Here is a 15,262-nt window from a genome sequence, read left to right on the forward strand (position 1 = left end):
TTTTTTTCAGGATTTCGGTTAGTCTTTGCTCAGATCGAAAATCTGATTTTTGTTCTCCGAATATTTCTTTTGGCCCACTAATATTTGTTAATAATGTACCAAATATTAATATTTGTCTAAAAATAACAAAGTTATGCGTATAAACGTTTTCCATTCAGTGGGTCAGAGGGAAAAACATGGAGCTCGTGTGTTTTTTTTTGAGTGATCATGTTCGCTTTACAGAAATAATTGAAAAGAAATCTATCCATAAGTTTTCTCCTAAAATTTAACATAGCACTTTCGCTTGGTACACTTAAGAATTTCTTGAAAAAATGTTTGCAACTGAAATTGTAGCTTTTTATATTTTTGTTATAAAACAAACTAAGTATACTATTTTATTTATTAGGGTATTACAGCAGCGTAGATTTTCAATATCTCTTTGGTCAAGTGTTTGCGGGTAAGTGCATTGGCGTTGGGAGGAGCATTTGGAGGGGTAAAGCTTTTGCTTTATCAATGCAAAAAGCTGCAACGTCCATGAACTTTTTCCAGTCGGCTTTTGACTGTCATCGTTTTCACTATTACAATGATAATCGTGTTGCTTCTACTTCTTCTGATCGCCATTTTTGGGTTGTTGATTCTTTGCTTCTTGGTCATCAGTGGAAGTGGATTCTTCTTCTTGTTACTCGTTTGGTTGTGGCATAGACGCCATTTCGGCTACTGGAAACGGCTGGGAGTTCCCTATATTCCAGCCACGCCCTTTTGGGGAATGTATGGCGCTTGTTGAGAGGTGCCTGCTGCTTTGGGGACCAATTCAAGGAGCTTTACGGGAGTAGGGCAGCTCGTGGACATGCCTATGTGGGAATGCATGTGCTTCATAATCATGCAATACTGCTACGGGAGCCGGCGCTCATCAAGCGAATTTTGGTGGAGGACTTTGGCCTTTTCTCCAGCCGCTTTGAGACGACAGATCCCATTGGGGACACAATGGGAGCACAAAATTTGTTTTTTGCCAAACACGAGACATGGCGGGAAACCCATAAGATCTTCGCCCCGTTTTTCTCGGTCAGCAAAGTACGCCAGATGTATGGACTATTAAGTCAAATTGGAATTACGCTTGAAACGTATATGGAAACCCAATTGGGTGGCGATACTAGCATGGAACTGGAAGTCAAACAAATGTGCGCTCTCTTTACCACAGACATCATTGCCTCCTTGGCGTTTGGAATTGAGGCGCACAGTCTAAAGCAACCGCAAGCAGAGTTTCGACGCATGTGCATTGAGGTCAACGATCCGCGACCCAAGCGATTGATTCATCTGTTCACCATGTTCTTTTTCCCGCGCTTTTCCCGCACTCTGCGCACCCATTTGTATTCGGATGAATACGAGCGGTTTATGCGTCGCTCAATGGATTTTGTGCTCGCACAGCGAGAGGCGAGTGGGGAGCTTCGACACGATTTGATCGACATCTTTCTGCAGCTGAAACGCACTCATCCGCCGGAGAGCATTGTCCATCGGCCGGACTTTTTCGTGGCCCAGGCGGCGTTTCTTCTATTGGCTGGCTTTGATACATCCTCTTCCAGCATTACCTTTGCGTTGTACGAGCTAGCAAAGCATCCAAAAATTCAGCAACGACTAAGAGAAGAACTGAAAAGGGCATTACATAGCAGCCAAGCGGATCGAATATCATACGACTGCATAAGTGGATTGCCGTATTTACGACAAGTGGTGGATGAAGTACTGCGTTTGTACCCACCCACTGCTTTCCTGGATCGCTGTTGCAATGCCAAGTCGGGTTATGACCTGTCTTCGTGGCAATGCGGAGCACCTTTGAGCCTGCCAATTGGAACACCTGTATACATATCGGTATTAGGTCTACATCGTGACGCACAGGTACTCTTGATTCCGTAATTTTCCCATTACACACAATGCTTGACACTCTTATTCTTTGGCATAGTATTGGCCCAATCCCGATGTTTTCGATCCTGAACGTTTCTCACCGGAACAACGGGAACAGCACACACCTATGACCTATTTACCATTTGGTGCTGGACCCAGAGGTTGCATTGGGACTCTATTGGGTCTATTGGAAATAAAAGTTGGACTCTTTCACATATTGAAACACTATCGGGTAGAGAAGTGCCCAAGGACACTGCCGGAAATGAAATTTGATCCCAAATCATTCGTTTTGACTGCTGCCGGCGGCACGTACCTTCGTTTTGTTAAAGACCATCTTTGAAAAATAAAGCAATGTGGTGACTTTCAATTGAATTTGTTTTTGGCCTGAAAGCAATGAAAGAGTTTTGATTCACAAGTTTGTAATTTTAATTTTATTCGTAATTATTTTTCACATATCATTTATTTCCAACATTCAATTGTTCAGCTCAAAAATGTGCACAAAAACTTGCCTGTCCGGTGCAATAAATTCTGTTGGGCGCTTGTTCTATCTAAGAATTACCTTTACTTAATTCGCTTTATGATGTCAGTTGACTATCAGCTGATAACAGTCGTCGAAGACTGTAATCCCAGTAAATAGCGCAAGTAAATAATAGACTTACAAGCTCTTCTACCCAACAACGTTTCTGCGACTCAAATTGACTGACAATTGTAGATCGTACACAGGTAAATGAATTTGTATATGATTAGTATTTTGTATGTTTGTGGTTTCTCATATACAATTTTCTAAAGCTATCCTCGAAACATTTTTCTTTTATTCTCAGTTTCACTTTTACTTTTTACAAATTATCGAAAAATAACTAAACCAATTATACACACATATTATTATTAACATAAACTATAGCTAAGACATAATTGCATTTCTTTGCTTGATTTTAGTATCTGTTGCTATCATACAAAAAATAAACAAGCCACTTTATTTGTTTACACATAGATGTTCCACTCAATCATAATGGTAATGAGTTTTGCTGAATGAATAGCTATAGACTATACACAAAAATTCTTTGCGGCATGTGGTAAATGAGAACATGAGAACAATTTCAAATGCTAACTACCAGACGGAAAAAAGAAAATACAAATTGGTAGTGTTTATTAAATCAACTCGATTCACTTCAAAACGCAAATGCAAAATTACTTTACGATGTGCGATTTAGCCTAGCCAATTGTTTTAATTGGATGTATCTACTATACTTAGGCAAATATATTTTGATGATATTGAGAACTTGCTTAATTGAAGAAATGTGTTTGAAGCAATGTTTGTGACATTCATTCGTTAATCAGAGCTAGCAAAACTTGTATATGTGTTCTTTTGTTTTTTTTGATTTTCTCGAAATATCTATTGGAAGCCGTAAATCGGAATGCACATCGACATTATTCTCACAAGGAGATACTCTACAGTCGCTTAGCTGGCATTTTGAAGTTCCTTTTTTTTGGTTTTCCGACATGGATTGTGTTTAATTAATAGCATAGGCAAATGTGTGGGAGAACCGTTTCAATTTGTAAAAGAAGAACGTTTGGTATAGTAAGTATATAAAAAAGGAAGCTTAACCAGCCAGTTTCCGGTGAATCCCACACAATTCGCTTACAACTGCACTTTGCATTGTTAATACATACAATTCTTATTATATTGGTATATGTGGGTATGTATAGGCCAATTAGTTGAACATACATACGACGGGTTTACAGTTATAATAGTGTAGTGGTGTTCTGACATGCCTTTCATTTACTCATATATTATGTATATGTATGTATATACATACACAATTATGTATATAGCCTACTTTTGTATATATGTATGTATGGATTTATGTATGTATATATCGTTCTCACTTTTAGTTTGCAATTAAACACTGTTATAAATTAAATTATTTAGTTCCGTTACACTTTGCGCTAATGCCGCTCAAATTGTCGTCGTTAGTCTTCTAATACACATTTTACATTTTACAAAAACGGAAGCGAGTCCAGACCCTTCAGCTCAATTGGGCACTATTATCTTCGATCTTGCATGACCACCTGCTTCAGAGCGCCCGCTCGGACGCTGGACTTGACCTCGTGGCCACCCAAGGAGGCGGTTCCATCGCGCGCTATATACAGCTGCAGTCCGGAGGCTATAACAATCGGGAGAAATCAATTATTCAATTTGTTCAGTTTGCCATATTTCATCTACTCACTTTCTGCCGACTCCTCGAGCTGATCCAATTTCGTGTCTTTCAAAATCTCATCGATTAATGAATTGGGATTGACTCGCGTCTCTTCAACCCGATCTGAAACGCGTGGTCCATCGTCGAGGGCTCCTTTCTTGCGCTTCTCCCCGCTGCTTTTCGTGCGATCTAGAGATCCTGTTTCACTTATGACTAACGAACCGGAACTGGGATTCCTGTGGCAGTAAAAGCAAGCAAACAAATTAGAGTCATGTCCGCAATTCATCACGTTTCGTTAAAGGCATTTAAAACTAGGCGTATACAGGTTGGGAATTATGTGCGATACTCTATTGATATAGCGTTTGGGACGTTTATATGTATTGGCAGTGATTTGCTATCTCCTAGCGCAACAACACAAAAACAACAACATCAACAACAAATGCTGAATGACTCGTGCAGGACAATACACAAGAAAATGGAAAAAAATATATAGAAGGGCAAAAACTTTTGATCGGTCATGCCATGCAAATCACAGATCGTACAATCGATCGTGAGACGGATGAAGGACAGAACACGGCTAGAAATGAACAAAAATCTTAAGAAAGAGATAGTCTATAGAAAATACAATTGCGTATATTTACTTAGAAACATAATCCGAGGAGAACTTTTCAAAGGAAAAATACAAAAACTTAAACTCATATATAGCATTAGGTCAATTAGGTAAATACGTAGTTAATTGATTAAAAATGATCACGAGATGCAAATTGGTTTGCCCTTTTGGGGAGCAACTCTACGGGGTGTGTGGATTTTGACCCAAAAGTAAAATGAATGCAATGAAATAATACTCAAAGTGTATGTACAAATGATTTGGTAGTCCAGACTAATTCATAGAACCGAACAGAAAATTTTTATGTATTTGTTCTAAAACGAAAGGAACTCAAAGAGTGACAAAGAATAAATCCATTTAGCAGTAGGACACCAACTAAAAAACAACCATTAATACAAGCAAAAGGATTTCTATTAGGGAAACGTGAATTGAACCCACATCATGGTGATGCTAGGGCGCCGTATGATCTGCGTCGTGGCCAGTGGTGACAACGTTGCCCCCGATATCGACATCGTGGTTGCCGAGGTCAGAGCCGAGGCCTCTGCTGCCGCAGCCGAGGTAGAGAGCAGCAGCGAGGCAGCCGAAGGATTTGAGCGTATACTACAGGCGTCTGTCGGACTGGCGGCCAAGGAACTAAGGGCATCTCCGGACATTACATTGCCCAGCCGAGGGCTATTGCCATGGCCATTGGGTGAACCGACTGCCATCACCTGCTGCTGCTGCTGAGATGGATACACACTGGCCGCGCCATCTGCAGTGTCCTGGCCCCCGCCAGCGGAATTGCACTGGAAGGTGATCACAGCTCCGCTGCTGCTACTGTTGCTGCCGTTCGAGGAGGAAGCCGAATGATTGGAGTGTATGCTGGCCAAAGTGCCGCATGGAGATGAATTGGAGACTAGCACATAGGAAGTTCCGGTTGTGCCCAGTGTCGAGCCTGCGTTTCCGCCTCCTGGCTGCGACCTGCTATTGCTATTGCCGACATTGTTGCTTCCCTGGTTGCTGCCACTGGCATCGAAAAGGCGCCGTGGAACACCACTCAAACTTCTTTAATACATATATTTGGCGTTTCGACATACACACACACACACGAGAACACAGCGGGGCATATTTGTGTTTTGTTTGTTGTTGTGGAAGATAATAAGAAACGAAAACATTTGCAAAATATTTACAACATTAAAGAGTCAAAGTACTTTTCCCGAGGAGATGTATAAGGATAGATAAACATATTAACTGAAATAAACCAAAAATGTTGACTAGCAGTTGATTTCGATCTATGCGTTGTATATATGATAAGAGGGAATCGTTCGCATATTCATAAACGTATCTCTTTGAATATTGTTTTTGTTTTCTGTTTTCTGTGTTGGGTGTTTGTGTAGAGTTCATTTTGTGGATAGGGTATCACAATGAAATAAAAATTCAAACGAAACAAAAGTCGAAAAGGCCCCAAAATCGGCTATGATATAAGAATAGTATAATTCCCGAGAGTCACATTTGATGGTAATCAAATCTCCGTGATTTGTATTTAGCTCCACCGCAATCTATCTAAATATGTATATACAAATATGTATTGCCTTCGGACAACCATCTCATTCAGATGCTCATTGAAATAACCCTGACCTCTCACTCTCGCTCGCTCACTCGCTCGCTTGTTGGCTCTCACTCGCTCTCCCTCTCTATCTGTGGAATCCCCACCCATCATTCCCAATGGGGGGCAGAAGCCCACACAGTTCTCTACCGTGTGAGGGGACAAGAAACGACAACTTGATGGCAAATCACTTACCCGAGCATTTGAATGCGCTCAATAACAATTTATTTATCCTCTGTGCGCTCTTCCTCTGGGCTGTCTGTTCGCTTTGCTTTTTACCCTGCTCTGCTTTCTCTCTTTGTCTCAATTTATCTCTATCTGTGCTCTACGGCCTTGTATGCAAATTTATATCACAGACTTGACTCAAATTAAAATTGAAATTGCTTCATGAAATTAGGCGAAAAGCTACGAGAGGGCCAAAGGGCAAAGAGAAATTCATAAAATTTTCACAACATAGAAGACCAAGAGCTAAACTGAAAAGGCAAAGGGGCCAGCAAATTTCTGGTCATATCCTTGCCCCAGTTTCTGGCTGCATGTGATGACCTCAAAGCGAGTATGTATTCATCTTGAGTGGACATCACCGTATAGGTAAGGGTAACTGGTTTCTACACCGTTTGATTGTTTTATGTGCAGTCAAGAGGAGCCAAGAAACAAAGTCCAGTAGACTCATTAAAAATTTAATGGGAGAGCACAGTGAAAGGTAATGAAATGGCCAATGAAATGGCCTGTTGAACTACAGTAAAAGCAAAACCCGTATTAAAGATTAGACGGTGAAATCTACCGGATGTGGTGTAATTAGCGAGTGTAATCCATGTGTTATCCCAAAATATGTTAAAAGTAAAATTACAAGATAGCTTAAGATTAGCCCTTTAGACATAGCCTAGTCTTAGCCTAAAAGCACTACGGCTTAGCAGGGGGCGGGGCCGCACCAAATATATGATTAGTATTAACTTGAACGAAACAAAAAACAATACAACAATAAAAAAACAAACAAAAACAAAACAAATGATAATGTTAAATAAAAACGAGAACGAAAACAAAAGAAGGCAACAATTGCATGGGGAACAGGACCATGACCAGGACGCGATATTGATGACTTGAGATAAGCTTTATGCTACGTATGGCATAACAAAACACAGACTAACGAAGTCTAACGAGTAACGAGTTACGTTTAACGAATAACACTCGCTAGTTGAGAACTGAACTAGTTTAATTGATCGTTTCTTAAGTTCTGTTTATTGTTTAGATGAAAAAGAAAAAGCGCGACGCACCTCATTAGCTCGTAGGCAGCATTCGTGGAATGTGGCCGGACTACAAACGCCTCCTGGGTAGCCTGAAGCGGTGTGGAGGCAGTGTTGTGCAACATACTGCGCCGATAGGCTCGCTCGAAGGGTGTTCGCGACATAAATGCCACTGAGTTGGAAAAGGAGTCCACAGCTGGCGAATCGACTACATCGTAGGTGAGCAAACGGTTCACATAGCTAGAGCCCAGAGCGGGTTTCTCCGCCGACTGTATCAGTCGGGGAAAGCTGGGTCTCCTTTCGCTTGTGGGCGTTAGGAATGGATCTGCCTCGATTCTTTCGCTAACCACATCGGGGATCGTGCCCATGGAACGCATCTTTTGAATGGGATAGTGTGGTGTCGTCGTCATCGTCTGTGGACTATCGTTCCCATCTTGCCCTATAAACTTGGCATTGCCCACCTTTCCCTGATGGTGATGGCTTTGGTGACTCTGCTGATGCTTCACAAATAATTTACCAGAGGAGCCATTTGATGCCGTCGAGTTCTTGCGTAGGCCGTAGCCCAAATGGTGATGCTGCTGGAAACGCAAACGTTCCTCCAGGGATTGCTCGCGTATGCGCTGGAACTCCTCACGCACTGCCTGCTCGGAATAGTCGTCGAAGCAGAGATTGCTAAGGGATTTCATTTTGGGTATTTGAGCGTGTTCCGCCAATTGTTTCAGGCGACGTGGCGAATTGCGATCCAACTCCATTGATGCCTTGTGAAATTCCATTTCCAATATGGACAGATTCTCCATGGATTTTATTTTGGCCACCCGGGGCGTGTGATAGTTCTCTTCCAGTCCTGAATCGTTATCAGCCGAGTCCTCGTTCAGGTACTCATCGGCTTCACTTGTCTCTCCACTATCGTAATACTGTGACGCGGCATGCGATGGGGATCCAGCACTGCGATATGTCGAGCAGGGCGTCAATCCCCCAGATTGGGGATGGGCTAGCAATTGTGGCATAGGCATCTCGGCCATCGGTGTGCGAAAGTCCTCAAAGTTTATCTGCTCGTTGCCAACATTCATTGTGCCATTTGGAGTCTGATAGAGCATCTCTTCGCTCACATACTCAATGGTAGTGCTGAGACTGAGAGTGGTTTGTGTATGATGGTGGTGGCTGCTTGCTGTGCCCATTATGGGAGGTGGGTCCTTATCATGCTCGTGCTCTTGCTCCTGCTGCTGCTGCTGCTGACGATGACGCATACTTGGTATGCTCAATTTCATGGCATTAATTGCTCTCTGATTGAGTCTATTAAGTAGAGAAACGGATTTTCTAAATCGACTATAGTTTGTGGTGTATTTGATTTCGTCAACGTTCGTTTGAAATACATTCGAAGGTTATGTTAGTTGGCCGTTTACCCGATGTTATATACAAATAAAATTGTTAGAAAGAAAGTTAAACAGAATAGTGTTAAATTAGACAAACCAAATTTAAAACAAATATAATTAAATTAAGAACTGCCATAAACCCGGAAAATAATCCCAATGTTAAATGTTCAATGTCTTAAAATAACCTCTAAACCAAATACAAAAGTTAATAAATAAATGTGCGTATAATAAACATTAATAGTACATCAAATTCTAAGGTTAAGTTTTGAATCCCAACTCTCCTGAATGAAGTAAATGTGTTAAAGGTCAAATGTTATTTGGTGGCCTCAACAAAGAAGGAAAGCAAAGAGAAACTTAGCAACCCCACATGACGCCAACCAACCAGTTGATGAAGTCATCAGCGTCAAAAACATTGCTTTGCCTCAACAATTTTCATATTGTGCACTCACTCAGCCCCACACCCCGGTCCATCCGTCCTCCTACTGAATTGGTCCTCCCATAACTAATCACACAGACGGCACGAGATTTTGAACTGCAGCCAACAAGCCAAAACGCTGCCCGCCCCACACCCCACATCCCGCATTCCACATCCGACATTGCAAGGGCAGCGGTAGGGTAAACCGGAGCCAGCCAGCCAGCCAACCAGCCAGCGGGTCTGCCACAAAACAACAACTGCAGGGAAACGTGTCCGAATGTGTACATGTAAATGTACGTGAGTTAGCTGACAGTAGTGTATATCCGTCCGTTTGTCATCATTTGACCTTAAACTTTGCAATGAAAATTTTGTTGCATCTTTTTACAGCATTCGTCCCGCCCTCACACCGCCCCGTTGTTGGTGTTGTTCGAAAACTACATTTGCATAACATAATGAAATGCATGTTTTGAATATGTAAGTCAGATGCATTTAATGGCAAGTGCAGCTAGACAGTTTTTAGGGAATAAATCCAAAAAAGCTCTGGCTAACTTGCCTTTGTTTGAAGTTCTAGTACTTATTAATCAAAATGAAATATGTAACAAATAGAGTTTTAAAATCTACAAAAAGCATTGAGCCATTGATACAAACGACTTTGCTGGCCACAAAATGAATCTGAGAAAGTAAATCCTCTCAGAGGATTACTAAAATTACTAAAATTAACTTATTTTTCATAAGAACAACAAAATATAAATTATAAAACTAAAACTAAAACTAATCCAATATAGAAATTTGAGTAAATGAAAAGATTTTTTCGTGATTGTGAGTGTGTGTGTGTTTGTGTGTGTGTATGTTGGTGAGAGAAAGAGTAATCGTGTTGTTGTATAGGAAAGTAAATAATATACTGGATTTTAGTAAACATTGAGCGAGCTTCTTTGTTTGGTTAGACTTGAGTGGATGTTTGTGTTCATTGTTTATGTTTTTTTTTTTTCTGTTTTTTGTTAGGAAACATTTTGTTTAGATACGTTTTCAGATTTATAAGAACTTTAGCATATATAGCGCATATTATTTAATTAGAGCACATATTTATGTATGTATAATCAACAAAAGAGTGAAATATTTGATACTTCGCATATTCGAATTGTTGGCAAAAACAAAAATGTAGAAATAATTAGAAAGGCCTAGTCGACTGTTTTTAAAGAATGAATCTAAAAGCTATAAAGCTGCAAAAGGTGGGACACTTACCTAGCATGCCCCGAGTCCCCCTCGGAACTTTGCCTCGAATGTTGACTGTGCGAAAAACTACTGTAACCCGAACCCTTTGACATCTGTATGAATGGACAAGACAAAACCATTGAAGATTATTGCATTCTTTTGGATCTAGTGGGCCACTCACTTGACTAGTATTACTGGAATTCCTGGAATGACCCATTTCCATTAAGGTGGCTGTATTAATATTGCCACTGCCCCCACCGCCACCGCCACTGCCGCCACCACTAACACCACCTGCAGATCCGCCAGTAAGACCAACTGTCATTCCCGTGGTACCATAATTATTGCTACCAATGATACCCAATCCCGGTGGGGCTTGTGCCTGGGACAGTGGCGTTGTAGCATTCGAATAGGAAGAGACGGCATGCTGCTGTAGATTATCCGTAGTCAGTGTGACTGCCGACTCTGAAGACTCCGAGAGGCCAGAATCAGTCACAATTGCCGAAATCAGAGCCTGTGCATCTAGTTCTGTGGACAAAGCAGACGACGCATTCAGATTACATTCGTATTTCCCTCAAAAAAGTGGAGTGACATACCTTCTTCCCTTGCGGAAGATACGGGTCTCGTGCCAGGCACCGATTGAGAAGTGGATACGCCACCCAATGTAGCTCCACTTCCTCCAAGGGGGATGGCTGTACCTCCACTGCCGCTACCTATGCTGGGCATTGCCGTAGCCGTTGGCGTCTGTAGACCAACTCCAGTGGCGGCATTGGCCAGATCGTCTGTGGATGGCTTGTTCTGTTTGCTCTTCAAGTTGGGGGGTGGGACTGCAACGGAGAAGAAGGAAAGGCGTAAGAACTAGCAGGATTTGTTATCTGATTTGCGATACTTACGCCTTGAAGAGTATATCACCGCTCAGCATGTGCATTTTAATGCTAACTCTCAACATGGAATTGTCCAGGCGATGGCGCGAATCGTAGCCCTCGAGTAGAAAGCGACGTGAGGTGAGCCCAGCGCCGGCGAATTCGGCAAGATTTAGATCAATAAAACCTAGCTTATAATAGCTGCGTCCGCCCTTCATCTCTTTGCGTATGGATATGCGCAAATGGCAGGGATCAAGGACGCCAGTCGAAGCATTTGCACTCATTTTGCAGGGGAACTCGAAGCTGCGATTCCATTCAACCCGATGGTTGCGCACCTCTTCCCTAAAATGGCATAGAAGGAGTTAAAGAGTTACATTGGACAAGGACGAGCCATCAAAAGACAAAAAACCCACCGACTGCTGTACTCCTGAAAGGAACCTCCATCCAGTAGACGTATTTTGGCAAAAAGGACCTCATTAACCAGGGCCACTTCGACCAAATCCTGCAGCTGCACTTCCACATTGAACTTGTACTTCTTCTTTTTCATCATAAAGGCCATGCCAGGGGCGCTAGGCCCGAGAAGTGTCATAAAATTCTGTCTAACAATCCGTGGCTATTTTCCGTTGCCACTAACGGGGGAAGGTGAAGTTGGTCTGCAATATCCTAGAAGCGACTCGGGGCGACCACTCGATATCTGCCTTTTTCGACGTTTTTGTTAACAAACAAATTTTTGTTGGTTGTTCTTTCTCCTTTTATGTAGAGTGGCCTTTGCTTTAGTTTTCCTTTTTGTGTTTTTATTTAATTTTGGACGTCGCGTCTGCTGTTATTTTAGTGCCATCTTTGTGGGTTGGCGGTGGTGCCACGCCTTAAACTGTCAACCAGAACGAAAACAATGAAATTAGTTTCGGAACAAAATTAAAAGTGTAGGTTTCAAATAAAATATACGTTTGTATGTATTTCTTGTGTAATTTTTCTTTGTTTTTGTAGCTGATTTTTTTTTTTTTTTTGTGTTTTTGTTTATTCTTTGTTTTTAAGTATTTTGAGTAGAAACTCTGTAATGAGAGTAAATTTTAAGAGGCAGAAACTAATCAATGACGAAAACCCAAAGAAAGAAAGGAATAAAAGGAAACTTGTTTGAAATTCGCCTTTTCATGAGACTCTTTAACTACTTAGATATCAACATTGAAAACGTTAGTTAATTTCATTAGACATTTAGCCAATTTCCCATTTTTACGATTGTCAAAAGAAACCCAAGTCATCTATGAACAAGTGTACATACATATGTTGAATTGATCAATTTGTTTCAGTTTATATAAATTTTCCGAGCAAAAACCGACGTAAACTGAAAAAACCCCAAACTAATAATATTAGTCATCAATCTAAAAAAAAAATAATAAAAGAAAGAATGAAAAATGATTCGCAAAGTTGAGATGAACGGAATGCAAACAAAGAAGAAAAACCAAAAAAAACATTGAGATTGTTTTTGGTCTGTTTTTCTTTTTTTCCTACTGATGGCAAACAAAATAGCTACAACCAAAACGGCAAAGTATGACTAACGCAGTAGAAATTTGGCAAAAACCTCTATTATCTGGAGTATTCTGTTTAAACTGGCTGATAAGTACATACATACAACATATTAAATGAAACGTTTGGGCCGGATCCTTGTGGGGCGTCGCGGTGGGTGGGTGGAACTGGCAGAATCTTAGAGAGCTTCTAGCCGATTTACACTCAAATAAAAATTCAATTATTCGTGTTGACACTACAAATTTGTTGGCCAGTGTTTTGGCTTTAAGTAATTACGTTCAGCGGTGAAAAGATTGTCTGATATAGCCAAGTGACTAAGCGCCTGGAAAAATTCTGTTGTCATGCAGTTTGTCTGTTCCATTTCTGCGCTCCAAAAACGAAAATGGAAAATGACTAAATGGACTTGGATATATTTTTCATTTGCCAAAGTTACGATGGCTTTGTCTATTACACTAGCTTGTTTTGAATCACCTGAATATGTCCTCTTGATAGCCATGAACATTAAGCATAATAATCTGCCAAGCAAATTGGCTTCCCCTTATGCCATAATAGACATGCCCTTTTATAACCGATTTCGGAAGTGAAACTAATCAGAATAGCAATCCATTAACCCAGTTACAGCTGTAGGAAAATCGCGGACCTGTTAAATCCCGTAAAGCGCACTTGACTTGGTTGTTTTTGCTTTCTCTTTGTTGAGGGTAGTTTCCACCCTCGAAACCGCACCCAAAAAAAACACACACACCGCACGTTTAAAGTTAAACAACTGACTAGAGGCGAAATGTTAATAACAACTACCGCAGAACTTGTTTTACCCTTGCACAGGGTATTCTAAGTTTTTCAATTGCATAATCGTGTTTTCTGGTCGACCGCATCACAACAAATTACCCTCCCGTTCATTAAAGTTCTTAGAGCAGCAAAAGTTTTTGTTTAACCTTTTGTAAGGATGACTTTTTAATGGATTTCGGTTCGGAATTTCTTAAAGTTATCGGTTTGAGAACTTTATTCATTCAGTTTTACTAGCACTGCTGTTACTCACTCCCTCTCTCTACTGAGCGTGGCTAACAGTTGGGTCAGTATAGGAAGAGTTCTGTATTTCCTTCTCACTTAGCAGTTTTCGAGGCTTATATTGTGGTATTTACCTTTATTTTAAACATTGAATAAACAATAAACAACTGAATACAATTCATTCCTTCATTTATCAACAATGACGAAGCGATGAAATTTTGGCTATTGCAAAGCTTTTATACCCTTGCAGTTGTCGACCTTTATTACTTGTTATGTTATTTACTTATCTATCTAAATGAAGATTAAGAATAAAATGGCATAAAATGTATATCTAAGTATCCAATAAGGTTAAGTTACTTTAGAAGAGTTTTTCTTAAATAAAATATAGGAGTTGGATCTGCCAAAACTATCAACCCTATTCTATCTATTGTTTTATGCCAAAGTCTCATCCCAATAGCATTTACACTGAGAGCATGAAACTGATTTTGAACCGATTAACCCTCTGCAAGGGTATTAATATAAAAATAACGTATAATATTGCTTAATTCAACTTGGGTGTGCACTTTTCCTTCTCCTCCTCAGCCATTTGCTTGGCTCCCTCTGATGAAGACTCTTTGTGGCAACGCGAAAACTTGGCAATCAAATGGCGAAGGCAATGGTAACAATGACAACAACAGCTGGCGCCATCCGATGACAATCGCTGGCCGTAAACAAACTGTTAAGATGCATCGCAAGGGGGCTTCGGGGATGTGCTCCATGAGCAATACGAAAATTTCTTTGATATTTTGGTTTCCATCTTGGATCTTGATTATTTTGGATTCTGATTGGATAAGTCGCTTATGGTCCATTTACATAGCAAAACTGAAAGACTTTTGCTTCTTAGTCTTCCCATAGCTTCCCTCAATAAATTAATTGAGGTCAGGATCGTGCAAAGCAACACCGAATATTTTGCGATAAAATGTGAACCTTCTCTTCTATTTTTGTTCATGTGCAATATATACTGCTGAAAATTGTATTTTGGTGTGCTGATCATAGTTAATGTTTATGTGAACATACATATATAACATACCATGCGCCCATATGGTAAAATGGTATACATATTAAGGTCGCCAAAGTTTAGTTAAAATACTCCGAACTTTAAAAAATCTGACTGCAAATAGCAATGTTACAATTATAAACTATTATCACTAGAATGCCTTTGTTGTGGTAAGAGTGATCGGGATAGCATACGTAAAAATGATTTGATGTATGCATGCACATTGATTTGGACTTATAGATTTGAAACAGTTGCTCCATTTAGTGTAAGATATACCGAAGTTGTGGTATTTTGAGACTTTATATTTCTAACCTCAGAATGTATTTTTGAG

The 15,262-nt window shown here is 40.5% G+C and overlaps 2 protein-coding genes across 2 annotated transcripts in view; one reads left to right on the plus strand and one right to left on the minus strand.

Moving 5' to 3' along the window:
* The first annotated feature begins 538 nt into the window (after positions 1-538).
* On the plus strand, positions 539-2,242 carry LOC137581109 (probable cytochrome P450 6t1). The gene is given in 3 exon segments (XM_068295314.1): positions 539-737; positions 740-1,869; positions 1,934-2,242. Coding segments are annotated over 3 exon segments (1,587 nt in total). The 5' UTR covers positions 539-562; the 3' UTR covers positions 2,216-2,242.
* A 361-nt stretch (positions 2,243-2,603) lies between these two features.
* The window catches only part of LOC137581741 (serine-rich adhesin for platelets), a 37,278-nt gene continuing 24,619 nt past the window's right edge, over positions 2,604-15,262 (minus strand). Inside the window, exons 3-11 of the mRNA XM_068296032.1 lie at positions 11,780-12,237; positions 11,397-11,708; positions 11,100-11,329; positions 10,688-11,031; positions 10,537-10,619; positions 7,537-8,832; positions 5,119-5,724; positions 4,104-4,309; positions 2,604-4,040 (exon numbers count right to left, since the gene is read on the minus strand). Of these exons, the coding sequence (XP_068152133.1) occupies positions 3,922-4,040; positions 4,104-4,309; positions 5,119-5,724; positions 7,537-8,832; positions 10,537-10,619; positions 10,688-11,031; positions 11,100-11,329; positions 11,397-11,708; positions 11,780-11,955 (3,372 nt within the window). The 5' untranslated portion in view covers positions 11,956-12,237 and the 3' untranslated portion in view covers positions 2,604-3,921. The remainder of the gene's footprint in view (positions 4,041-4,103; positions 4,310-5,118; positions 5,725-7,536; positions 8,833-10,536; positions 10,620-10,687; positions 11,032-11,099; positions 11,330-11,396; positions 11,709-11,779; positions 12,238-15,262) is intronic.

This window comes from Drosophila tropicalis, unplaced genomic scaffold, assembly GCF_018151085.1.
Source record: "Drosophila tropicalis isolate 14030-0801.00 unplaced genomic scaffold, ASM1815108v1 contig_1009, whole genome shotgun sequence".
Lineage (NCBI taxonomy): Eukaryota > Metazoa > Arthropoda > Insecta > Diptera > Drosophilidae > Drosophila > Drosophila tropicalis.